At 42.9% G+C, this 25,937-nt stretch overlaps 1 protein-coding gene across 7 annotated transcripts in view; it reads right to left on the minus strand.

Moving 5' to 3' along the window:
* MAK (male germ cell associated kinase) overlaps window positions 1-25,937 on the minus strand; it is a 52,069-nt gene that overhangs the window by 5,847 nt on the left and 20,285 nt on the right. For 3 of the 7 annotated variants that reach the window (XM_090039187.1, XM_090039186.1, XM_090039190.1), the window contains 6 exons: window positions 24,761-25,105; window positions 23,299-23,489; window positions 18,927-19,057; window positions 16,158-16,289; window positions 7,244-7,351; window positions 4,697-5,368 (listed from right to left, as the gene is read on the minus strand). In XM_090039187.1, the coding sequence (XP_089895313.1) occupies window positions 5,118-5,368; window positions 7,244-7,351; window positions 16,158-16,289; window positions 18,927-19,057; window positions 23,299-23,489; window positions 24,761-25,105 (1,158 nt within the window). In that variant the 3' untranslated portion in view covers window positions 4,697-5,117. The other 4 variants (XM_090039192.1, XM_090039189.1, XM_090039188.1 and 1 more) reach the window with 4 other exon arrangements.

The following is a 25,937-nucleotide window of genomic DNA, read 5'->3' on the forward strand; positions in this document are numbered from 1 at the left end:
TTGAGGGGGTAAGGCAAGTAAAGTTTTTGTACATAGCTCTGCTTAAGGACTGGAGGTCAGATCTAGAAAAGGACTTGGATATTTTCAACAGGAGGTAGTAGACATGAGGGGTTTTAAGCCCATAACTGTGATTTAAAAGCAACAAGCCTCTCTGGACTTCCGGAAGGCTTTCGACACTGTCTCTCACCCTGTCCTCATCAAAAAGCTGGGAGACTGTGGTGTCGATGCCCACACGGTCAAATGGGTCGCCAACTGGTTAGAGGGCCGCACCCAGAGGGTGGTAGTGGATGGGTTCTTCTCGACCTGGAAGGATGTGGGCAGTGGGGTTCCGCAGGGCTCGGTCCTCGGGCCCGCACTGTTCAACATCTTCATCAGTGACTTGGATGAGGGGGTAGAAAGCACCCTGTTCAAGTTTGCTGATGACACTAAGATGTGGGGGGATGTGGGTGCACTAGAAGGGTGCAATAGGCTACAAACTGACCTTGACAGGTTGCAACGGTGGGCGGTTGAGAATAGGATGGGGTTTAACACTGATAAGTGCAAGGTGTTGCACATGGGGAGGAAGAACCGGCACCACACTTACAGGTTGGGGAACTCCCCTCTTGCCAGCACGGAGATGGAAAAGGATCTTGGAGTCATCATTGACTCCACGATGAACATGGGCCAGCAGTGTGGGGAGGCAGTCAAGAAGGCCAACCGTACCCTGTCATGCATCCACAGATGCATCTCGAGCAGGTCCAGGGAGGTGATCCTCCCCCTCTATGCGGCACTGGTCAGGCCGCAGCTGGAGTACTGTGTCCAGTTCTGGGCGCCACACTTCAAGAGGGACGTGGACGATATGGAAAGAGTCCAGAGGAGGGCCACTCGTATGATCAGGGGTCAGCAGGGCAGGCCTTATGAGGAGAGGCTACGGGACCTGAACCTGTTTAGCCTCCACAAGAGAAGGTTAAGGGGGGACCTTGTGGCCTGCTACAAACTGGTCAGGGGGGATCAGCGGGTATTGGGGGAGTCCCTGTTCCCCCGTGCGCTCCCAGGAGTGACCAGGAATAACGGTCACAAGCTGGCGGAGGGTAAGTTTAGATTAGATATTAGGAGGCGCTACTTCACAGTCAGGGCGGCTAGGGCCTGGAACCGGCTTCCAGGGGAAGTGGTGCAGGCTCCTAGCCTGGGGATTTTTAAAAGGAAGTTAGATAAGCACCTTGCCGGGGTCATCTGACCCCGGTGCTCTTTCCTGCCAAGGCAGGGGGTCGGACTAGATGATCTACCTAGGTCCCTTCCGACTCTAGCTACTATGATACTATGATACTATGAAGCCTGTTTAGTGTTTGCTTAACCCTGAGGCACCTAAACTTGGCAGGCATCTCCCCATGACCTGAACGTGCTGTATTCCCTTATTTTACACATACCCAGCACTGACCAGGCGTACACAACTGGCAACTGGCTTTGTAGTATGGGGTACAGCATCCATTCTTCTGAATATTATAAGGAGACATAGGAATTACTTAACCTGTTGGTTTGAGTACTTGCCACAGGGGGTGGAAATTGTGGGCTGTCGTCCCTGCTCCCAGGACCATTTGTGCTTTTTACATTAAACAGTCACTGGATTAAAAAAACATAGAAACCATCCAGGGAACATGGACCACAGCACAGGACACCCCAAGTGCTTCCCAGCTGAGTACCTTAACTAGACTACTGAAGTGCCATGCTCCCTCTTGTTGTCTCTACTAGCCTGTAAATCTTTGAAGTTGGGAGTAGGGATTTCAGAGACACAACTGGGTTCAATGCTTCCTATTGGCTAGCTCTAGGTTTGTGGGGGGTTTTGGATTGCCTTTCTGAGATGCTGGATTCCCCATGCGCTGTACAGGGTGCTCTATGTTCTGGATTCCACTTCAGGGGCCAGCTGGGTGCTGGAGGCACCTAGGTTTTTCAGTGGATCTACCCCTAAAGGGTTAATAAACCTAAATATACTGGGCAGATGCCCTGCCTCTTTACATTACTGCTGTAGAAGTAAAATACAAAGACACATATGTGTCTGCAAAAAAACAGGCTGGTGAGGTAAGGCAGTTTTCAGATAGTAACTGGTTCTAACTCCTTAATGAGCCATTAACTACAGTTGTGTGTAATTAGAATCCAGGGAAAACAAGACCTCAGTCAGATGGGGCTTATTCTGGCCTGCCTTCTAAAATTTGTTCCAAGGATTTTTGTTAAATGTTACTTGTATTAAACATCCCAGTTGTCCCACAGAAGGGGAAAAATATATATATTTTTATCTCAGAGAGTTTTACTAACTTCTGTAATGACCTCTTGTGTCCTGGAGAAGCAGCAGCTACCCAAAGCAAGTGGAAGAAATACTGGGCTTTTTCTAAACTCTTCAGATTGTTTTTAAACTACTGAGAGCTGCTTTTAGAGTTTTTAAATTCAGTAAATGTTAAAAAAAAATCTAATGAACTAGATAACAGTATAGTTTAACCTCTTCTGACTAAATACACTGCATCAGGCCTGTAAGCATTGCAAAAACAGATGGTCATGTTTGGGTTATAAGTGATCAAAAGTCAGCTCTGGCTAGATACTTGTCCTTACTCTAAATAGAGTAACAGATGGCATATATTCATGTTTACAACATAACAACTATTTTAGTTTTCTGGAATTTCTTTCCCAAGTGACTTCCTAGTGAGTTATACAGTACACAAGCTATTTACCATTAAATAGTTCTTTGACCGGACTATTTTAAAGGAAAAGACTGTTAAATCAGCAGCATCTTATTGTCCTGAGAAGTGATCTTTTATTATGAAGTGCCTTTCAATTCACATTGCAGTCATGAATGAGCCTCTTTTGCAAAATCTGAGTCTCTGTCTAATAAGTCACTACTGATACCCTATAAAACCCCTGCTTTTAAATAATAGAAGGAAGGTGCTGTGGGGAACTGAAAAAATAGAAAAGTCACTTAATAAATGGAGCTTAATTAAAATCTATATGACATTGTTATATTAAGAGCTGCATTCAATATAGACCTTATGACCTTGCCAAAATACTTGATTCTTGGTAAAATCAAGCTCCTTTAAATTGCATAGCTACTGGATTGTGGTAGAATATGTCTACCACACAAATCTAAATATCTTACACAAAAACAAATCATACCAAATACTCCCACCCCGCCTTTTAAACCACATGGATCCATCTAAGAGCTTTATACCTCTAAATAAGATATAGTACATAGTCACCGTGTACTTTTAAAGTGGCAAGTTTAATGTAGCTATCAGGTCTACAACGTCTGCTCTAACTGCAGGTTTTAACAGCACGTTTCCCAGACTGGAATTCTGAGAAAATTCATTGGAAGGGGTGAGGTGCTTCAATTTATTAAAACATAAAGGAGGAACAAAGCATATTAAAGTACAGTTCATACATGCTGGGATATTATGTGACTTGTATTGGCATCAATGGAGCCTGTGTTCATGTTAAAGACCAGAAGGTGGTTCCTTATCTATACTCCAAAAGAAGTGTGTTTATATTGCTTTTCTTTGGCTTGTTTCCTGGGTTTTACAGGTTGTTGGGTTTTTTTTAATGGATTTTTGTATGCAGTGGGGATTTCTGTAGTTCAACTTTATTACCTCTTCTTGGTAATCACAAAAACTGTAATCATACAGCTAATAGGAGATAGCCAAGCCTTTTGCCAATGTGCCATGTTGCAGTGGCTTTGACTCCCAGTAATGTCACTGTGAGTTCCCCAGGGCAGACTAGGTTCACTGTGGACATAGATTATAGGAGAACAGAATCTATCAAATCTTACTAAACTTGGCCCTGTGACTAACGATTAGTACTTGGTAAGCTATTTTGCAGAACTGCTATTACTACCCTTCACTGTTTTAGTCTAGAATATGCAGCCTTTGCTTATGTTGGTAGAAGTGGTCCCAACAATGGCTATATTTGTAGGAGTAAGTGTTCAAACAGGTTTGCACAGTCCAGCCTTAAATAATCACTAAACACGTACAGCTTGATTCTAGGAACTGTTGTTGAACTAGCAGTATAGCATTGGCTTCTGCTCTGAACAGTGCCTGTTTGCCTTGAGCATTGAAACTGCACAAGAAAGCAACATTGGTAGCCTAGTGTTGCTACATCTCAGCTTATCACTTGCTGCTTACCTACATGAAAGCACAGATCACCCATGCAGGATTACTCCCAGAAGAAATTACTCTAAAGTCAAGTTCTTTTAGGAATATGCAGGATAGAAATAGGTCTACAGAAAGGGCTCTCCCTGCCCCCACTAGTGCAACATACCTTTTATTAATTGTTTTAAATACTCAGCAGTTTTGGCAAGATGCTTTGTACAATATTTTATAAAATCGAACCTTAATAGCCGATGTGTTAAACAATATTTCTATACAAAATGCTTTACGTTTTCTACAGCTCATAAAGAAGTCCTTTTTTGTTCTATTTTTGCATAGTCTTCAGAAAGCAAAGGGCAGAGGAGCATTCCTAGCATTCCATGGTGGAAAGATGGAAAGCCACAAGCACAGCAAGTAATGCTTCTATCGATGTCCTCCATACTTAGCTGTCCAGTCTGTTCTGCCATGCACTGGCTGAACTGGGGGAGGGCGGGTTAAGATGCTCATGTTTTTTGCTGCTGGAGTGTAAGTAGGTCCTCGTAACTGAGCACAGGCAGCTTTTGTTTTCCAAGAATAATCTAAAAGAAACCAACAAGGAAGGCAGAAGCAAAGAAGTGATTAGGTGTTAATCTGCCAGTTCGGAAAGCAAGAAAATTGAAAGTTTATAACACTTTTGTGGAAATGAATTATGCTAATAGTTCTCTTCCTTTCTCAACTGTGTGAGGCTTCACTGCTTCAACGTGAAACGCTGATTTACAGGATCTGTATAGCCGCAGATTAACTGAACTGTGCAGTAGTTTCTGTATCTCAACAAGTGGAAGTAGTTTACTGATAAGTTTCCCCTGCCAAGGATTTGTTTTGCCATGGTCCTTGCTACAATGCTTTCAGGTAGAAATCTGGTTCAAGGCTGGATTTGTACAGTGTATATATGTGTGTCTATATTGTGTTTACAACTAATTGTCTTAGTTGGTGTGAAAACATGAACTTTGAGAGCACAGGTAGGGGGCTGGTTCTTCATATGCATATTCTGAGATCAGGGAGGCAGGCATACTCCCATGCCCCATCCACCAAGAAGTGATTCAGTTCAGAACTCAAACCTTCACCCACCCTTAGGGATTCTTTGCCTCTTTTGCTTTCAAGTAATCTGGATTTTTTGGAAGATGCACCCTTAAAATATTTCCCTGAGAAATATTTCTTCTGAACATCTTTGTGGTGATGGGCTAGTTTTTCTTTACCTTTTTTAGGGTCACTGACAGTAGAAAGATCTGATAGGCAGGAAAAAAAAAGGAAAACAAATGAGTGCTCAACTTATTTCAGAAAACAAAAGGAAGCAAGAACAGAACTCCACATTGTAAGAAAGCAATGGACTACATGAAAGTGTGTATTAGCATGCTATTAGAGAAGTGAGTGAGGAAAACTGTTGGGGCATCCTGTTCATTATCATTGCCCTGCCAAGTAAGAACAGTCTCTTGCAACTGTTTTCAGTTTTACTTGAAATAGCTGTAGCAGAGGGATTCTCCTACCTCTTCAAGGAGACTATTCCATATCCTAACTGACCTCAGCATCATTTTTCTTCATATTTAAAACACATTTTTCATTGATTAATTTCATTCTATGACTTCTAACAATGTCCCCTTGTATCACCATAAATGACTCCTTTCTATTCTTGATGCTCATAACAGACTCAGCATATTTGAAAGTTATGTGCTCCTGGTAGCAGACTTTTTGAATCCTGTTCATCTTCTATAGCAAATCAAAACTTACTCTTGTTGTTTGGCTTTATTAATAAAGAAATTATCAATAAGATAATTAAGTTTAGCTCAACCCTGGTACCAGAAGTCAGTCTGTAAGACTTCTACCTCAGGACTGATCATCCTGTACCCTATGCTCTCTGTCTCTCTAAAAAGCCATTCCCATGTCCCTTATATCCAGGTTTGGTAACAGGCCATCTGCAACAGTTACTTAGTAAAGCACGCTTAATGCTAAGCAGCAACATAACTTGCCAGTTGGTGGGGTTTTGCGGTCCGGTATTATCTGCCTATGGGGTACGGGGTCAACGCAGTTCAGGCATCTCATTACAGGTCCAGAGGCATGAGTTTCAGCCTGCTTTACACTTGTGCCAAAGGCTGTGCCTAGTTGACCCAGCTATGAATGGGAAATCAAATGCACCCAGATGTGATGGTAGCTGCCTTACTTCCCTGTGTCCCATTGGCTACAGAAACTCCTATGGGATGCTAGGCACAGGAAGACTTTTGACTATCAGCTACAGCTCCTTTAATTAAATGATTCATACTTAGTTCACAGATCCTGAGCCAGCTTCCACTGAGATAATTAAGGTCTTTCTGTTAATTTCATTAGGAGCTAAATCATTCCTCACAAGCCTGTTACTTCTGCCTCCTGAACATTCAGGTTGATTTTTGCTCAGCTCCTTCCAATTTGTCAGCATCTGGCTGGTAATAAGATGCCCTGAATATGAGGTCTATTACACAGGACAAAAGGGAAGACTTGCATACAACACATGTTTTAAAAATATTGTATGATGAAATATAATGGTTCCTGTCACATGCTTCAGCACAATCATCAACTATACTCAGAGTTAGTCACTGGCTTTTATTTTCTGTAAGATAAAATAAGAAAGCCTAGCAGCTTTGGCATTTTGTGCTTACAAAGCTACTATGCTTTATAATATTTCACTCATCCAAAAGTATGTTCTTTTTTCAAAGTCTAAGGATTTACATGGCTAATTACTCACAAAGATGAAAATACAGTGACCAACCATCTTATATGGGGACTAGTTAAAACAGCTTGCCTAGCAAAGTAATTTTTAAATAAAATTAAGTGCAATAGTATTGGAAACCTTGTCATTTGATTACTTTAAAACAGAAGCTGAATATAAATTGGAATTTATTGCTGCTAACCATGCTTCTGACCTTGTTGGGGATTTTAATAGGTCCCTGGTTGAAGACCTATGCCATTATGCTGTGTCAGTTTATTTATCCTAAACAAGGATCTGTCCGAACATTTCAACATACAGGGAAAAATAACTCTTAAAATAACTCTTAAAATGCCATATTTGAAAACCGAACATTATTCTCGGTTTATGGTGCTGTCCATTACAGAACTATCAAGACATTTCTTACTTGATGCTGATGCACCCAGAGGGGCTAGCTGTATCCTTTGTCCTGCTGATCCAACTTCTTTTTTCTGAAAGGAAGGGATATATCCTCCAGATGGACTGTAAGTAGCACCTACAAAGCCAAGATTTCTTGTTGACATGTGCAGTTTCAACTGCATTTTGCAGTTATTTCAAGACATAATTATGTTTGTACAACATACCTGCTAAGTACCATTTGGCTTGATAAGATATTGATGTGTATTTGTTCAGGAAATGTATGCATTTGCTTCTTTACTTTCCACACTAGCATTGCTTTTCCAAACATACATACAATACCCCTTATACTACAATTTAGTAGAAGCAAAGAAAGAACGGCAGGGAGACATCATCAGTATCTGGATTAAACTCAGACCTCAAGGTAGGAATTTAAATCAACCTTAGCAAAGGAAAATCTTACCTTTAGACAGAAAGCTTTTTAAAGGGCTTGATTTTTCATCTTTTAAAAGAGTTTGGGGACAGGGATAGATTAGTGCATCAGGCATGGGGCCCCCTGGGAAAAATCTCTAACACTAGGGGAGGTGAGTAGGGTGCTTGTCCCGGGAGCTGGTGCTAGATGGGGACAGTGAAGTGAGACCAGCGTCTGCCAGGTGGGCAGCCCCCATGTTGCTCTGGGGGCCCTTACAACTGACCGGAGCACACAGAAGCTTCTAGGCCATGCGCAAGCGCCTTCCCTACTCAGTGCCATCTTTCTCAGGGCCCTGCCAGAAGGCTTGTTAGTTGCAGAGCCGGGCTCCCACAGCCCCAGTGCAGGCCTCAGCTGAACTCTCTCTGTGGCTCTGCTCCCAGGACCCAGCTCTCTGGGGAAGGAAGAGCCTTGGCCTCACCACAGCAAGTCCTTCCCCTAGGCCAGAGTTCCCCAAACAGCTGCACGGATGAAGGGAACTGCCAGCAGGTCTTGCCTGGCACCTCCCCTGGGACCCAAACCAGAACTGCCCAGTCACAAGGCCAGGAGAGGCTGGAGACAGTCTCCAGAATCTCAGCCCAGCGCCCTCTCCCCACAGGATTTGCAAGCACGATCATTTAAAAGGTAAGACACATTCTCATGAGACTTTATACGTTTGTGTTTTTTCACATTTTGGTTACATAATTATAATTTAATTACATTAAAACAGGTGTAATGGGTAATAAGAAACAATTTTTAAGTATATGAAGTTTAGCACATTTTTAATGTTTCAGGAATGATTTTTAAAACCCCATTGAGATGTACCGTGCAGGCCTACTGCTTTATTTTAATTGCAAGAATTGCTATTGGTATTCTTAGGCTTATACTCAAGGCTATCCGTATGGCCTGTATTTTTCTTGTAGTAGTTTACTGTAGTGTAGGTACAATGTAAAACATGTATTTAAAAAAAATAGTCAAACAAGAGTCTACATGACCACTAAACTATCGTTCCTTTCATATTATTATGCATTTACAACAATCCCACACATCCAAGTCATTTTCCAAAGGCAGTTTTATTCAATTTTGTGTGGCAGAATTGAGTAGTTAATTTTAATATTGCATGCTGTGCTTTATTTATTAATGCAATGTGTAAACATTTAATGGGTCTATTTTTTAAATGCTTTTTGATACATTCATGTTTATAGTGGGGTGTTGGGGGCCTCCAATTTTCTTTTTGCCCAGGTCCCCAATAAATCTTAATCCGCCACTGTTTGGGAAACAGTGTTGTTTGAAGTTTAAGATGAATTAACAGACACCAAACAACAGTTGTTGCATAATATTTGGTCTGTTTTTTCTTTTGATGGTTAGTGGTTCAGGGACTGTGGGGTATTGAGATGTAGCTGGGGACAATAAAGACCAGATCTCCAGAAGCACTTGGGTGCATAGATTTCATAGATTTCATAGACATTAGGGGTGGAAGGGACCTCGGGAGATCATCGAGTCCAGCCCCCTGCCCAAAGGGCAGGAAGTCAGCTGAGGTCATAGGATCCCAGCAAGATAAGCATCCAATTTACTCTTGAAGGTGTTCAATGTAGGTGCTTGAACCACCTCCGATGGCAGACCGTTCCAGACCTTGGGGGCTCGGACAGTAAAGAAATTTTTCCTTATGTCCAGCCTGAAACAGTCTTGCAGGAGTTTGTGACCGTTCGACCTCGTCATCCCTGGGGGCGCTCTGGTGAACAAACGTTCCCCCAGATCCTGGTGGTCACCCTTGATAAACTTATAGGTGGCCATCAGATCACCCCTGAGCCTACGCTTTTCCAGGCTAAAGAGTCCCATGGCTCTCAGCCTGTCATCGTAAGATCTGTTTTCCTGACCTCTGATCATGCGTGTGGCTCTCCTCTGGACTCTCTCAAGCTTCTCCACATCCTTTTTGAATTGTGGAGCCCAAAACTGGACGCAGTACTCCAGCTGTGGCCTCACCAAGGCTGAGTACAAGGGGAGAATGATGTCCCGGGATTTGCTTGAGAAGCATCTATGGATGCAAGCCAGCGTTTTGGTCGCTTTACTAAATAACCCACAATGACTAAGTTCTCAAACAAGCTCACCTCTCATTCAGGAATTAAAACAAGGCGCCACAGTTTTGAAGGCGCTCAGCTCTGCCTCAATGGCAACTGCTTGGTGCTGAACACTTTTTAAACCCTGACTCTCATTTAGCTGCCTGAATGGGAACTACACTCTTCTCAAGATCTGGCCCCAGTTGTCTAAAGTCAGAATAAAACTGCTTGTCTAGAGCTTTTTTGACATCTGCATACACTAGACTTAATGATGTGTAGGTGACATAAATTAACACAGGATTGCATGGTAATGAATGGGGGTTTGTGAAAGGGTTAGAATGACTGACTGGAGTAGGGAAAGAGAGAAAGTGAGTTCTGGTCTTGCTGAAGTCTTTAATACTTCTGTAGTACTAGGATTCCGCTCATGTTTTTAAACCATTCTCCTTCCACAGTGCCATGCTGCCCTTTCAGTAGTTTAACTGTTGCTCACCAAGGCTTTTAACTCATTTTTATTCTAAAAGCTAGTTTGGAAATTATAAAATATTGAAAGTTTATCCTTATAAATCCAAAGCAGAGTTGATCTTAAGCCACAAATTACACGTAGACCCAAATTTCCTCAATGTTTGGAAGTTCGAGAGTTGAGGTTTCTGATTTTGCCCAGTGCAGTATTAACTGCTAGCTATAAGGCTGGCTATAATACATACTCTGTCAAGCTCTAGTCATTGTATCCAGTTTCAGTTCAGGCCTTTCTCTACAGCTCTGTCTATGGTTGAAAAATCCAATTAACTGCCATTCAGAGTCCTTAACATATATACAAGACACCATGTATCAACACATCAAACCAGCACGGACATTTGGTACATCATTTGGACTGTTCCAGCTCTAAGCATGATTAACCACTGTGTGGCCTCCACCATGTCAGCCTCCTCTAGTGCTGCATTAGGACAGATTGCGTGTGTGGCATTGTCTCTGCTACAGTGAAACTGGTCCTCCCAATGCAATCCCAGAATGTTCCTTTTCCTCTCCTTCCCCCAATCATGTTACAGTTTGAAGTGTTGGATCTATTGGCTGTAAACCTGGCTGCATGCACCCCAGATCAGTCTTGACTGGCTTCAGCTCTGCTGAGCCTGCCCACATCTTCCTGCATGGGAACCTCAGCAAAGGTAGCACTGAGCCAACCTCAGGTATTCTAGCCTCAAACCTCCATCTGGAGCAGGCCTGAAAGCAGATGAGACAGTACTTGGCTTCCCTGATTCTCCATCTTATATCAACAGAACAGTAAAGAATGACTAAGAAGTCTAGAGGAAAAAACCAGCTTTAATAGAACATTGAGAAAAATAACTCTTCTGGGTTTTTTCTTATATTTGCTTCCTCCCTTTTAGGGATTTGCCTGAAAATTAAGAACAAAATCAGCTGTTGGTTAGTGCAAAAAAATCCATGCTGGATTGGAAGGGATGCACCTTCCATGCTGGATTGCACCTTGATAGGGTTGGTCACCATTTGCTAGCTGACAGCTTAGTAGCATTTCCCATAACTCTGAGTTCTGAAAGAGAGAATATGACAAGGTAATTCATTAACAGATCCACAGCAAGACTGCCTCCATACTGCATCTTCTATATCCCTTGAAAAAGTCACCTACCTCTTCAGAATGGTCAGCCACCCATTTGACTGCCTCCTGCCCCTAGTTTTCTGATAAGTCCTCTGGTGGTTCTCTGGCAGTAGACCGAGGGGAACGGATAAGAGAAACTGACTGGATCACATGGCGAGGTGCGGAGAAATGGTCTTTTGCTGAACATGAGCCATTCCTGCTGCTGGAAGCTAAAGGGAAACACAAAGAAGAAATAAAACATTAGTTCTGCTTCAAATCAAAATACAGAAAACTAAACCTAGAAATATATTGAAAAGATGAACAAACAGAAAGTTCATTCCCTTACCTCTGACCACTGCCATATACAGAGGGTGGTGCTCACTACGATGCACATCAGGCCTCCAGGCTCACTGGTGGTCTAGTAGCTGGTGATCAGGAAGCTGTTGACTCTGTCACAGTATCAACAAATGGAAGTGTGCAGCAGGGTATAGCTCATACCACTCGCAATGCATGCCTTGTTCCTCATGTAGGACATAGCCATTGAAGTATTTGAAGCAAGCAATGGATTAATCCCAGAACGTGAACTACTGCAAATTGCTTTTATTATAAATGATAGGTTATATGCACTTGTTATGTCAGGTACTGTGGGATAGACGAAAGAATTGACAGTTTCTGTGATACTGGCAGTGAGTACTAAAGGACTGTGCAGTAACTGGAGTTACTGTGTAGCAGCACAGTCGAACGGCTTTTTCATGATGCTGACTGAGAAGTAGTGATGTACTGTGCAGAAGCACTGCATCATGCTTCCTACCATGTGACGATACTGTGCAGTTAGTGTCTTGTGTAGACTGCTTGTGTGAAGCAGGACACCTAGGTAGGCACTTCTCCACACCATTACACTAGAGTGACGGACTCTAGTCAGTTTCTGTTCTTGAGTTTAATGGGATAGGATAGTAACCAAGCTTGCTTACTTTGGCTTGATAAGGATGCAAAGATATGGTTCAGTTTTTCCAGTCTGAAACACTACAGCAGTGATTTTCAACTAAGGTGCCAGGGTTCCACGAAATCACGAATTGAGTAGACCCCTAGTTATAGGTGAAATTCACTCTGCTCTCTGCCCAAGTAAAGAGTCATTGACTGACTAGTCCCACCTATATTCCTACTTCCACCTGCCACTAGAAAATTTTGTGCAGCACCATTCAGTGGCAAACAAACCCTGTGCTTGTTTCTTTTCACCCTCTCAGTCCCTGGAAAGCAGAATCAAAATGATCTTATTGCAGTCTGGATCCCTTATGCTCATAAGGACAGGAAGAACAGGATTGGACCCTATGTGGAATAAGAGGAATTGCAACTCAAACAAAATTCTATTATTGTTTGGAATCCTCTGTACAACAGCAACTGCAATAAGAAAGGTAAGATCACAAAACGTACAACAGCAAAACATGGAACCTGCAAAGAATAAACTAATCCAGGCTACAATTGCTAAGTTACCTTTTGGCTCCTCTAATTTTTCATTCAACCTTTCTTTGCATGATAGCTTTTCAATTGGTTTAATTATGTTTTCTTCTGTAGAGAAGGGAGATGAAAGAAAAGGGTGAAAAGACAGGCCTTTTAGAACAGTGAGATGAAGAACTGTTTAGGTGACTTAGAAACAGGGAAAGTATCTGAAAGCAAAGCAAGTCAGAGTGAATGAACAGTATCCTTACTGATATAATAGGTTTGCTAAAGTAACAAATGCTGCTAACTTAACTTACTATCAGTTTTTTAATTAGGGGAAGAAGAATGTAATTTACTATCAAAATGCTCACAGGAAATATAGTAAACTTCACTATTGCAAACACTGCTTATAGCAAACCCCTGCTTTTAGCAATCCCAGCTACAAAACTGTTTTTCATTTATGATGCAGTGAAGTAACTAACAGTATTACAGCAGACACCTCCAGTTAATAAACTTTTCCCTACTTCCTTGGAGATTTGTTATAGCAAGACTGTGCTGTATAATATCAGCTGCAGGGCTGACTGGACCTAAACCTGTCATTCTGTCTGAAGAGTGTGTTTCATAATTATTGAACAGTTAGTTCCTGTATTAGGGTCATACTGGGCACATTTACAAGACACTAACTGCACAATAGCCTAATAACACTGTGCAGTAGTGTGCTGGGCAAAAACCATGCTAATACACTACTGCTCAGTAGTGTCAGGCTACTGCACAGTAAACATCACTAAAAACTCATGCTCCAGCATTACTGCACAATAGCGCAAATTACTACGCACTGATTTAGTACTTGGTTACCCAAGTACTAAACTTAATGTGCAGTTACTATGGTGCATTAACGAACATGTAGATGTGCCCACTGAGGGAGAAAAAAAATTCAAAGTGAGAAGCTTAACTGATAAAAGGACTAAACTATAAAAGGACAACAGCAGTTTTACACCAAGACAGCTTGAAAACCCAAGTATAGCTGCTGTTTCTGTTTGCCTTGTCCCCTTCTCCCTCACCCTTCTCTGCCCACCAGCGTAAGTGCTTAACAATCCTATTTTATTCCATCTTGCTTAAATATTTTTCTCTCCATTGCTGTTGTGTGACAGACCAACACACAACTTGTAGGAAACGTACAAACTATAAAGAGGAAAGAGTGGAAATAACTATCAGGTGCTATCAGACACACAAACAGTGTATCTAGACATGCACTTTACTGCAAAGTAGATTAGCTGCACAGTAAAGTGTCGCCATCCAAACATGCACCGGTATTAGGGTGCAGTAAACTAATTAACTCTGCCATAAGATAGTAATGTCAGGGAAACACATGTATAGATGCACGTGTAGATTAAATCCATTTGTAGGTGGTGACTGTGGGCGTAAATTACTCCCAGTCAGCCCAGCCAGCTGGGGCCCTGCTCTGCCCCAGCTCAAACTGCTGCTGTCCAGGGTGCATGTGTAGGCACTGCACCTAGGAGCAGTTTACTCCAGCTTAAACTGCTCCAGAGTTTATTGCTTCACACTAATTGAATATGTAGATACACCCAAAGTAAACACACCGAAAAGAAATACAATTTTTTCCTTTATACCTTTACAGATGCACTAAGCAGAAATAAACTGTTCCACTGAAGTGGGATTTTTAATTTCACTGTGGGCACATCTACATGAAATTTACCGTGCAGTTGACCAATTAACTGTGCAGTAAACACATTACTGCCTACACATGCGTCCCTGTTAGGAGTAGCAAAACTAATATATTGCAGCAGGGTAGGACTTGTGAATACAAGTACTATTTACAGGTCCTAACCTCCTGCAGAGCTTTTTCATGCCCAGCAGCACATGTGTAGACAATGAGTTGGCTGGCTGGGGCAAGACGGTACTTCAGTGCAGAGGCTGCCTGCCAGCTAGCTCCACACTGAAGCACCCTCGTGACCCAGCCAGCCCCTCTGCAGCACACTGAAACTGGTCAACGTAGCCCTGGGCTGGCATGCTGACCCCCCTGGATCCCCTGTCAGGCGGGACTGCTGCAACCCAGCTCAATATGCTCCCAATGCCCCAGGGCTTATTGCGCCGCAGTTTATTGCTGCACATTAATGGCTTGTGTAAGATGTACCCTGGGCACTTATACATGTGCTTCAGGGGCGGGGGGGTAGCACTTTAATAAGAGCGGCTGTTGGAGCTGCTCTAATTAAAGCGCTGCCACAACTCCTGCGTTGGTGTCCCCGCACTTAAAAATGGTGGTGTGGGTGCTTGAACTAAAGCTTGTCAAACATTTAATGAGCTTTATTTAGTTCAAGCACCCCAATGCCATTTTTAAGCATGGGGATGTTGATACAGGGGACAAGAGGCTGCTGGAGTGTGGCAACTGCCACTGTCCAGCAGACTCAATTAACTGCGTCTGCTCTGACATGCTGGAATTCTATTTTACTTGTTAGCATTACATTTTATATACTGTAGTACATCTTTTTGTAGTTCACTCGAAACAAAATTACTTGATTTCATGTCATGTTGTCATAACCTAAAACTATGAGCTTATCTGACATCATAAGCCAAGACAATCAGGCTGGTCACTATTAGGACAAGCAAATTCATGTGTGCAAGAAACTACACTTAAAGAACAGTACAGACATTTTAGGACCTGAAGTTTAGCTGATCAAATCAGTATAGCTCTGTTAAGTCAATGGAGCTACACTGACTTACCCCAGCTGAGAAATCGGTCTTAGGATTGTCCTATTGTGATCTCCTTCCACAGCTGGATTACAAAGATGAGCAGTTAGGAGGTTCTGATCTTTGCTCCTGACTAACTTGCTATGAAATCCCAGGCAAATCAAAAGATACATTAATCCAATGAGCACCTTTACTGAAGAAAGCTGGAAAACTCAAATACTAGGCACTATTCATTCTGTGTAAAGGTAGGAGGCTCTTAATGTTTGAGAAGTGTACTGGAGATTCTTATGCAGAAAACACTGTTTAAGTGTTATACATTATTTTTATTATAGGACCTTGTAGCCATAATCTCCCTCCATGCATCCAAGGATAGCTGGTCTTTTACATAATATTCCAGGGTCAGGTTGGGCAAGTTGTAATGAGGTCAAAGTACTTGCATGAATTAAAACAGTAAGTTAATGGGTCTGAGAGGATTAAAATCAAAGATTTTCCTGACAGAGATTTATAATTAGAGTTAGCTTGTATATTTCTTTACACCTTTCAAGAAGAATAGTTACCTCCTAAAGAAGTATATTTTAAGAGTACAGGTATTATAGAGTGAAACTGCTACAGCAGAAGACTGTACCTAACTTAACTTATTGTAAGAAGAATTAGCATAACATAATGTACTTATGATTAATGTTTAATTGCTCTCTTCATGAATTACCTGCATTGTTTCTGCTGAAAGACACACCCCCTCCAATAGATCCTAGTGGTTTGGGAAGTAATGGATTGTTCCAGGTTCCATGAGATCCTTCTTTATTGGTGGATACTAAGGAGACGTTCTTAGGGTTTACACCTTAGAAAATACATTATTTTACACAGAGTGAATATCAGCTTCAAGGAATAGGTTATAAAGCAGTTAACATCTAGAGACTCGAACACTCCTTTACAGAATGTTAAACATGTTTAACCTTTAAAATGAATCACAAATAACTGAAACTTGTTTTACTGTAAATTAAAGAGCAATGTCAACTGCTCTGATCAGGTTACATAAGCAAACCCTGAAGAAGTCCAGCATATAGAGAACTGTAACGATCAAGTGTTCACCAGTGTTATGATATGTAATAGCTACACAGACTACATAGATCTTATCCTTGTATACAATACAGTAAGAATGTGCTAACATAATTAATATGGGCTACTACATAAACTGAGTGAAAGTCAAAGGATCAGAAATGAGAGATGTTTTTATGGAAATCAAGTGATTATTAGTAATATATGTAGTTAAATTATATGCTACCAAGCACAGCAATACCTTGATGAAGTATAACACTGTTAAGTAAAGTTACACCCAGCAAGGTGGTACATCAAATATTATTTTTCATCCCTAGGAAGGCTAAACAGGTATTTCTTCAAAGGAAAAATTTAAAACTAGAATGGGGAAGTCCCAGTTAGTTCAGCATGATGGGTACACAGAAAGAGTTAGATAAGATTAAACATCATGAAAGCAGCTCCTGATTTATTTGCACAAAAGTTAATACAATAAATGCATGGATGTCCAGAGTGTAGGACTAGAAAAAATATTAAGAACATACAAAGTACCATACTAGGTCAGACCAGCATTTCATGTAGACCAGCATCCCGTCTCTGACAGCAAAAGAAGTGGTTGCTATACAGTGAGAGCATTGAACTGAATATCTCTAGAATGATCTATTGCCTAATTCAATACCTTTTGTGGCACCCACGATTATTGGTTTAGAGATGCCAGAGGAAGCATCTCCAACTATTCTGGTCAAATAGTATGAATAGTGCTAAATAGTATTTAAAAAATAACCCTGAGGTGGTGCTAATATTTTCTTACATGATGCAATCAACTACCCTTTGAATGAAGGGATAAATTCTTCATATCAACAATATGGCTGTGAACAACAGAATCTTTAGAAAAGTGGTTGGAAAAGCTAAGAAATGAAGAGTGCTTCATATCTTAGTTATTTGTAAGCAAAGAATCATTTTGTAAAAAACCTGAGTCTTGAAGTTGCTGCCTGATATTAAGAAACTGATTCACCTTTGTCCCCCAAGAGGCAAATTCATTAGGAAGACAGAAAGTATATGTTGTCCAAAGTGTATGACTGAATGACTTGTCTGGTAACCAAGAACTCCTTTTCAGGGCAACTAAGTATGTATGTGTGTGCGTATGTGTGCGCGTATGCGCGCGCGCATGTGTATGGATTGCAATAACAGTCTTAATACAGTCATAGTTCCTGTTTTAACACACTGGAGTAGTGAGGAAGAGATAGTGTGACATCAAGGAGATGATGGTGATGATTATAATAGAGTAATTTAAAATAACTGCTTATATATAAATATTTTCCCTTTCTATTCTTCCTCATGACAATTTAAAAAGCTAAAGAATTTTCATGTTAATTGTCAGAAGAAAATTTCCAGCATTAAATTGAGCTTTTTCTAGACTTAAGTGGGAGCAAAACAGTGATTTCAGGGGACAAATACTAAGTTGTCGTCACATCTGAATCCCAGATAAAGCAAAAATCATTCTCTGAGATTAAATTGGTACAAGGGTGATTTTGAGAGGCAGCCTATGAATTAGAGGGAGTGGTGCAGGTCAGTGAGGATACTGTGACTCCACGCTAACTGAGACTGTCAATGGCTCTCTACAGAGGAAAGATAATAGTGGTTATTTCAGAAGCCATTGTGAGATCAATACTCAAGAAACTGTCAGCATTCAGCGTCAACCTGACTAGATATCAACAGTTTCTAGAGACTTCTAATTTCTTTAAACTTGGTCACAATTTATAGATGAGGGGATTTGAAGAAAATGGACTAGTTAACAGATTGTCCATTGGCAAGAAAAGATGAAGATGAAATGTCTGTGCTTATTTGGGTCTGTCATCAGGTTTGGACACTGGTGATCACAAGCAGGTGCATGGAGTGAACTGCCACAGCACGCAAATGGTGCTAGGAGCTCCCCTCCTCCATTCAGCCTGGCTCATCTCTGGGGTTTCTCAGCACTGCATGCCCAAAGAACTGGAATGGTGTTAGAATCCAACTCTGAAAACTTAGTTTAGTTCAGACCTATCCAACTTCTGCATGACACTTTCCCTGGAACACCCGAGTGCTGCTGCGCTCTCTCCCCCTCTACTACAGTGGCAGGCAACCCTCGCTGCATCACACCAGATCCTGCGAAACTTATTTCCCTCATCCCTGTGGGCTGCAGCTACAGCTCCCCTACAACTGGAGGGTGGAAGGGGAGCCTGGAGACCCAAACAACAGCAGCAGGAGATTGAGGGAGGGAGCAGTGCTAGACTAGAAGCCCAGGGGCCATGGGTTAGCCTCTCAGGGACTGGATGTGACCTACAGGCTGCCAGTTTAACAGCCCTGGCTTAATTGATGAAAAGTAATATTATCTAAACTAAAGACATGCTATCACTTACAGACACTTTACAAACCTGTATGATATAAACATTCTTCCCCTTACCAGGAAAATACCTTGCTTGTCTCAGGTAGTATTGTTTTGCTGATGTATTAGATATTCCAGAACCATTTCTCATCAGAACCGTGTTTTCCCCTCCTGACTGGATACAACATGAGGCCTTTGGCTCTGGCACACTGAAAGTCAAGATATCCAGATAACTTTATGCTTGGAAGGATAGAAATTTATACTAGCAATGACTGAGGGAACTTGATTCTACTCCAATGGAAATAAATGGCAACATTATCTGACTTAAGTGGGAGCCGGATCAAAGCACGTATGACAAAAACACATCCAGCTACACTTCAAGAGTTGCCAGCACAATGTACCTGGGGACCTGCAAATGCTTGAATTGTATCTCTGAAGCCCAACAGATACAAACAGGTTGCTAGTGACAAAACAAGTGTGACACACAAATATCTACTGACTACGTAAAATAAATTGGAAATGGGTATGTTTTTACAAGAATGGGAGGAATACTCTAGATGAAGCCTAACTAGCCCCAAGCAGTGGTACTGTTACATTGCAAGAGCTCTCCCCATAGACTCATTATATACCATATTTCACCCAATAAAACACATGAAATAATGAAGACGTGATCCCAAAATATACTCATTTGGGATGAAATCCTGCAGTGGTTCCATGGAGGAGCCATATTATTGCCTTGCACTGATGCAACTCTACAGAAATTAGTAAGGCTGGTACCAGTGTACATAAAGAAGAGACTGTGATTCTACCAATATTTTCACTGTATTCAACCACAAGCTACATTTCAGGTGTCAAACACACACAGGGAGGGTCCAGACAAGTGTGAACGTGCCTCTTGCAGTGTTTCAAACTCCCCCAAGCTGCCAGACAGTCCCTGGCACTGCGCAGCACCCTGCTGAGCCATGCTGCACTTGCATAATGCATGCAGCAGTGGCAGCACAGGTTCCAAGTGGTTGGGGCCAAGGCCCACTGCCCTGTGGGGTGGCCTGTGCCATGAGGCCCTGAGCTCCCCAGTTGCTCCTGCTGCTGCTGGTAAGCTGTGGGTGGTGCAGGATGCTGGAGCCAGGCGGGGGAGTGATTTGGGGGTGGGGGAGAGGAGCTGAGCAGGGGACCAATCAGGAGGCTGGAGCTGAGCAGGGGAATCGCCAAATCCTTTCCAGCTTCCTGCTTGTTCCCCTACTCATCTCCAGCCTCCCAAAGCTCATCTGAGCAGGGGAACGAGCAGGAGGCTGGCGACGAGTAGAAGAATGAGGGGGTGCTGGAGATGAGTAGGGGAGCCAGTGGGGGGTGGGAGAGAGCCCTGGGACCTGGGGAGGGCTGGGACCCTGTAGGCAGGGCAATCCATATCCTGTGGGAGGCAGGGGACCCACCCTTCCTATACAGTCCCCTCCCACACAGTCCCCCCACACCTACCACGTCCCCCCACATGCCTCCACAACCACCCTCACTCCTCCCCCCTGCAAACCCCTCATCCCCACATCACAGACCCACCATATTATATGCAGGGATAGCTCCCCCTGCCCCTGCTGGTGCCCCAGTCATGACCCACAACCCGTCAGCCCTGCCAGAGGCGGCCTCCAGCCCCCCTGCAAGTCCCATTTATTGCACAAGCTCCAGGAGGAAAGAGTGAGCCTGAGCCTGAGCCAAGCCATGGCTGACAGAGCCTCAGGCCCTGCCGTTCCCCCTCTCCCTCCCCCTCTGGACAGGGCTGGGGGTTTCCTGCCCTTTCTGCAATCAGCTCTTGCAGGCTGGAACTCAGCCAGCCTACAGAGCTCTTTGCAAAAGTGAGAAATCTGTGGGTTTCTCTGATTAAAATGGGAAATCCATGCTTTTCTCTGCGTTTCCATGGGAAATGGAAAAATCTGGATCCCTTGTGATAAGGAAACCAAAAGCAAACATCAAAACATACAGATATTTAGGATTTATTTTGTTAAGATGATAGAGACACTGGTAGGCTTCCAAATTGTTTTAACATTTTAAATACAGCAATAAAACACTGCTCATTTGATCTCTCTCTCTCTCTCTTATGTTCTAGTTGTGGAAGAACATGGATTTGGGGGTATTTTAAAATGAATTTTGGATGCTACTTCAGCAGTCCATTTGGCGTAAGGGGTAGTGTCCCCAAATACCAATTGCCCAGGCCCCAGAAGCTCCTGTCTATTTGTATTTTCCAGTTAACATGTCCAGAAGCTCCTGAGGGCAAGTAGCCCTGATGTCGGAGATGTGTACGGAAGGATGGGGGCATGTGCCTCCTCTGAGAGTGAGTGCTTCGGCTGGTAGGGGACACGGAAAGCGCTCATGCCCCCCCTGAAGTTGGCTCCATGCTGCTGGGACTCCCTCCCACCCCCCCACCAATTGCTGGCTGGTCACTGAGCTCCCCACTCCCCGCTCATGCCCCACTGGTGACCCCCAGACTTGGGAGACACCAGTTGCCCATACCTGAGCTGCTGGCCAGAGCAGGTTTTTATACAGCACCTGTGCTAGCCCCAGGCTCTAGCTCCGCTGGCAATCGTTTCATTTCAGTGGTGTTTCAGCCCGTTTCAGTGCCCAAAACACCGAATCTGAGGAAGGCTCTGAAAAACCTCTAAAATGAAACCAAACCATCTGAAATGTTTTGGATGTTTTGAGGCTGGGCTTGCAGGGAAACAGAAACTAAGAAGAGGGAGAGGAAAGAGGGGTGGAAGGAGTGCTCCGATATTGACATCTGTAGCTGGCCAGTGTCTGCAATCTGTCCATGAGGTCCCTTTTAATCCCAGTGCTCTGGGGGAGGGATAGCAGCCTGCTGTCATCCCATGCACAGATCTGGGGGCCGGAGTCTGGCACAGACCCGCAGCCCTCCTGGAGGGTGTGGGCCTCCAGATCTGCATGTGGGATGACAGCATGCTACCACTGCCGGCTGGAGCCAGCACCAGCAGCCAAGTCTGTTTAACACAGCCCATGCCAAGCACAGCCAGAGGAGCTGTGGGAGAAGCCTCCTTGGCTCCCCTGCCCAGCCCCTTCCCCCACCTGGCCCCAGCCTAGGGGCAGCAGGGATCGCCCCCACCACCACCCAGCACCTGCATGGCAGCTGCCCCATGGCGCAGGTGCAACATGGCTCAGATACATGCTCTTTGGGAGCTGGGGCCACTGGGGCTGAGCAGTGCTGGGCTCCAACTGACAGGTGGAGCTGTCCCAGCTCCCAGACAGTGCACAGTGCCCTGTCTAGCCATACTGCACCCGCACCATAAGACAGGTGCCAAACGGGGGGGGGATACCCACTGCCCCCACCTCCCACTGCCCCACGCTGTATGGGGGGGCTCTGCCACAAGACCTCAGAGGCCCTGATCCCCACTGCTGGAGCCGGTGAATTCAGGGGTGTTTTTTGGGGGGGAGGTTTAAGTGCCAGGAGTAGGCTGGGGCCAGGCGGGGGATGGGGCCGAACAGGGCAGCCATGGGGGCTTCCATGGGAGAGACACAGGCACAGCCAGAGGAATCCCATCCCCACCCCTCCCCCTGGCTGTGCCCCCCCCAGTTGCCCATGCCCAAGCTGCTGGCCAGGGCAGGTTTTTATACAGCTGGGGCCAGCACAGGTGCTCTCCCTGGGCTTTAGCTCCCCCTGGCTGCAGATCCAGGAGGAGCTGGGCAGCGTTATTTTGCCCCAAGGGGCACAATTTGCCCCACACCAAAGTGCATGTCTGGGCACATGCACTGAGGCAAAAAGCCCTGACTCAAATCTGTGCCGCTTCTATTTGAGCTGCTGCAAGAGCACGTGCTTGCATGTGTGGACATGCCCACAAAGTTTAATTAATGAACTACTCACCTTACTGAATCACTGAGAATTAAAGTTCATGAAGAATTAGGGGCTATTATGATAGGGAACTATTAAGGGGGCGAGGGGGGAGAAAATGGAAATTTTTTTATGGGAATTAAAATCATTCCTAGCAATGCTTATCATTTTGTTAAGTAGCACCACAGAAGAAAAAGAACAGTTAGAAAAAGATTTATGAACTGCAAATTATGTCAGACAAATCTGAGTATTAACAGAAAAAAATGGTAGAGCCCCATTCTGCCATTCTTATACCCAGGCAGTCCAGCTGATTTCAAGAGGATTCCTTTAAGAGTGAGGAAATATTATCATTGAGAATATTTGTCCCTAATTTAGTGGATACAAGAATGCTGTTAAATTTAAATGCCTCTGGATTTTAGTCAAGGCCAGAGGGCCTTAGACAAAAGTCTCTTGACACATGGGCCTCAAACCTGATGCTGTTCTGCATGCTAACACCTGTATAGCCCCACTAACCCTTTTTAACCCAGGCTTAGCACTTATGTTCTACTAAACACTCAAATCAGCTGAAGAAGGTAAACTAAAAAGTGTGGTAAACTACTTGTTTAATATAATGACAGGACTTACATAAAGAGAGAATCCTTTGTTTTCTTTTCCTTTAAGAGTGCAATGCTGGGCTTCTTGGAATATGAAATTCCAAATTCTGAGTCATCCAAGTCCTCCCAACTGTCTGTAGTCTTTAACAAAGTCTGCCCCCATCTTCTCCTACAATTTTTAAGACCCACTGCACTGTTTTGAGGGCCACTGGCTCCTTGGTTCTATTTTGAACAGAAAAAAAACAACTTTAAAATCATTCTCTAATTTTATATTTAAATTTATAGTTAATTTCCTCCCAGAATGTACCAAAAGTATTTGGAGAGTGTTTTTATTCGTTGTGTGAATATAATCTGTGATCTAATCTTGGAATGCTTCTAACAGGCAGTAATGTCAATGTAATTTCTGTATGTGGCTTAATTCTGGGATCAAGCCCTAATTGACCAAATGTGCCTAAAGCAGTCCCATTTAGGAATCATACTGAGACCTACCTACTGGACCCAATTCACTTCTTCGTACAAGCCTGCAGAACCTTATGCCTTAAATCCCTGGGAGATGAAAGTTGTTCAGAAGAGGAGGCAACACTCGTGTAGATTACTCACAGCAATCATAACATGAGGGTCAAATGCCAAGGGAACAACTCCCACTAGTGAAGCCCATCTTGGGAAAGATGGTCAGGTCAAAGAATTCCTTCCACAATTCCCTCTACCACTAGATAGTCTACAAAGTTCCAACCAGGTTTTAAAGCTACCTTCATTCCCCTGTAGATGAATCATCCCTTTGCTGAATTCTGGAAACAACCCTCATCCCCATCCTTTAAAAACCAACCAACCAACAACTGTTTTGCAGTCTTCAAATCATCGAAATATTAAAAGTTCAGGAATTAATTTATCATTTACAGGTTGAAGAGTCTGACCCTGGGAAGTACTGCATTCAGTGACATTCATAGTATTCAAATATTACTTGGGCAGTCAGTATAAGGTCTAATAGAAGCTCACAGACCATAGCTGGAATACCATGTCATAAATAACAGGGCTACAAGGCCCTTCTTAAATCTCTAATCCAACTTCCTACTTCAACCAAAAAATGCAAGAGTTTACCTTTTCATGTGGTTATTTAACCTTTTCTGAAAACTCTATATTCATAGTTCCTTTATAAATAATTTATCAAGGACCAATAAATGATTAATAGCTGTTACTGCTCATGTCTGTCATAAGTACAACAAATGTTACAAGTGCATCAATAGGAGTTATAATGATGATTTGTAAGCAACTTATTGTTCTGTCAGATACCATATCAATTAACCATTTATTAAAAGTATTAATTACTTGTTAACCCTTGATAATCTATTTATTGATGGACTTATAATAGAAAGTGTCACCCTTTTTTTGTTTAAAGATTCTAGTAGTTGTACTATAGCTAACTCATCATTTTCATATGCAATTGTTTCCACAGCATATTCCATTATGTGCTCTGTTAATTGGAAACAACTTACTGGTGATGAGCATTTGTTGATGGTTGGAAGAAATGGCTGTGGCTGTAGGGGCTGCTGCTGTTTGGAGAGCTGTTGGTTGGTTGTATTCTGTTGTAGCTGAATTTGCTGGAGAGGCTGTTGATTAATCTTTGACAGAGGCTGTGGCTGAGCATTGTCAGATGCATCAGGTGAAGAAAGAGATTCTGGCTTGGATACAGAATCTAGTTTTGATACAGGTTCTAATTTGGGTGGAATTGGCTTTGGCTCAGTTGACTGAAGTGGTTTAGCAGGACACAGTTTCTGTTCCAAATATTGTGGAGGAGGTCCTAAAACTTGGCCAACTTGAAAATAAGGATACCTCAATGCCTGAAAAAGAATGAAATATATTGAATACATTTTACAGTAACAGAAATGCAGTGCCTTCTTCACTCACTAGAGGCTTCTAAATTTATATATGCCAAATCTAGAGCACAGGTGTGAGGTGGACATAAAATGTCCTCATATGTCTAAAATGGGGTAAATGGAAGGGTATAAATTTGAGATTTGATCCAATGGGGAAAAGGGGTAAGATAGGATGGGTCTGGTGGTGAATGCTGTGCAAGAAAGGGTGCTGAAATCTAGCTGACAGTTTCTGCAGGGCTGCTGCAGGGGAGTGCACGTGTAGACATGTTCCCAAAGAAGGTTTACTGCACAGTAAGCCTAAAGTGTATTAATAGCACATGTAGATGCACCCAGTGCAGTGCAATGCCACGTGGAGATATGCAATCTAGTTGCATCAGTGCAGTACCTGAGCTAATTACTAGTTATCTGGAGAAGCAAAGTTGATAAGCCTGGGTGGAATGGAACACTAGTGCAGCTATACTGTTTCTGGTAACTGTACTAACATACTTTAGCTTGGATAATGGCACAGGACACTGCACTGTCCTATGAAGATATAATTTTATGATGATATTATACTCAAAATACTTTGTTAACAGAGTTTAAGCATCTGTGGTGCTAGGAAATACATATACTTAGGGGTTTTATTAATTTTACATTTAATTATACCAAGAAGCTTGTCCCTGGTTGCTTAGTAAGGTTCATTTTGCATTTAATAATGTAAATAAGGCTTAGTTCTGATATACCACTTTGCATTCATAGACCTAAAAGTAGTTTACAAAAGAAGGCTTTATTATTAACCTTTTAAAAAAATATAATG

The sequence above is a fragment of the Crocodylus siamensis genome, chromosome 3 (assembly GCF_052110815.1).
Source record: "Crocodylus siamensis isolate JL-2025a chromosome 3, ASM5211081v1, whole genome shotgun sequence".
Taxonomy (NCBI): domain Eukaryota; kingdom Metazoa; phylum Chordata; order Crocodylia; family Crocodylidae; genus Crocodylus; species Crocodylus siamensis.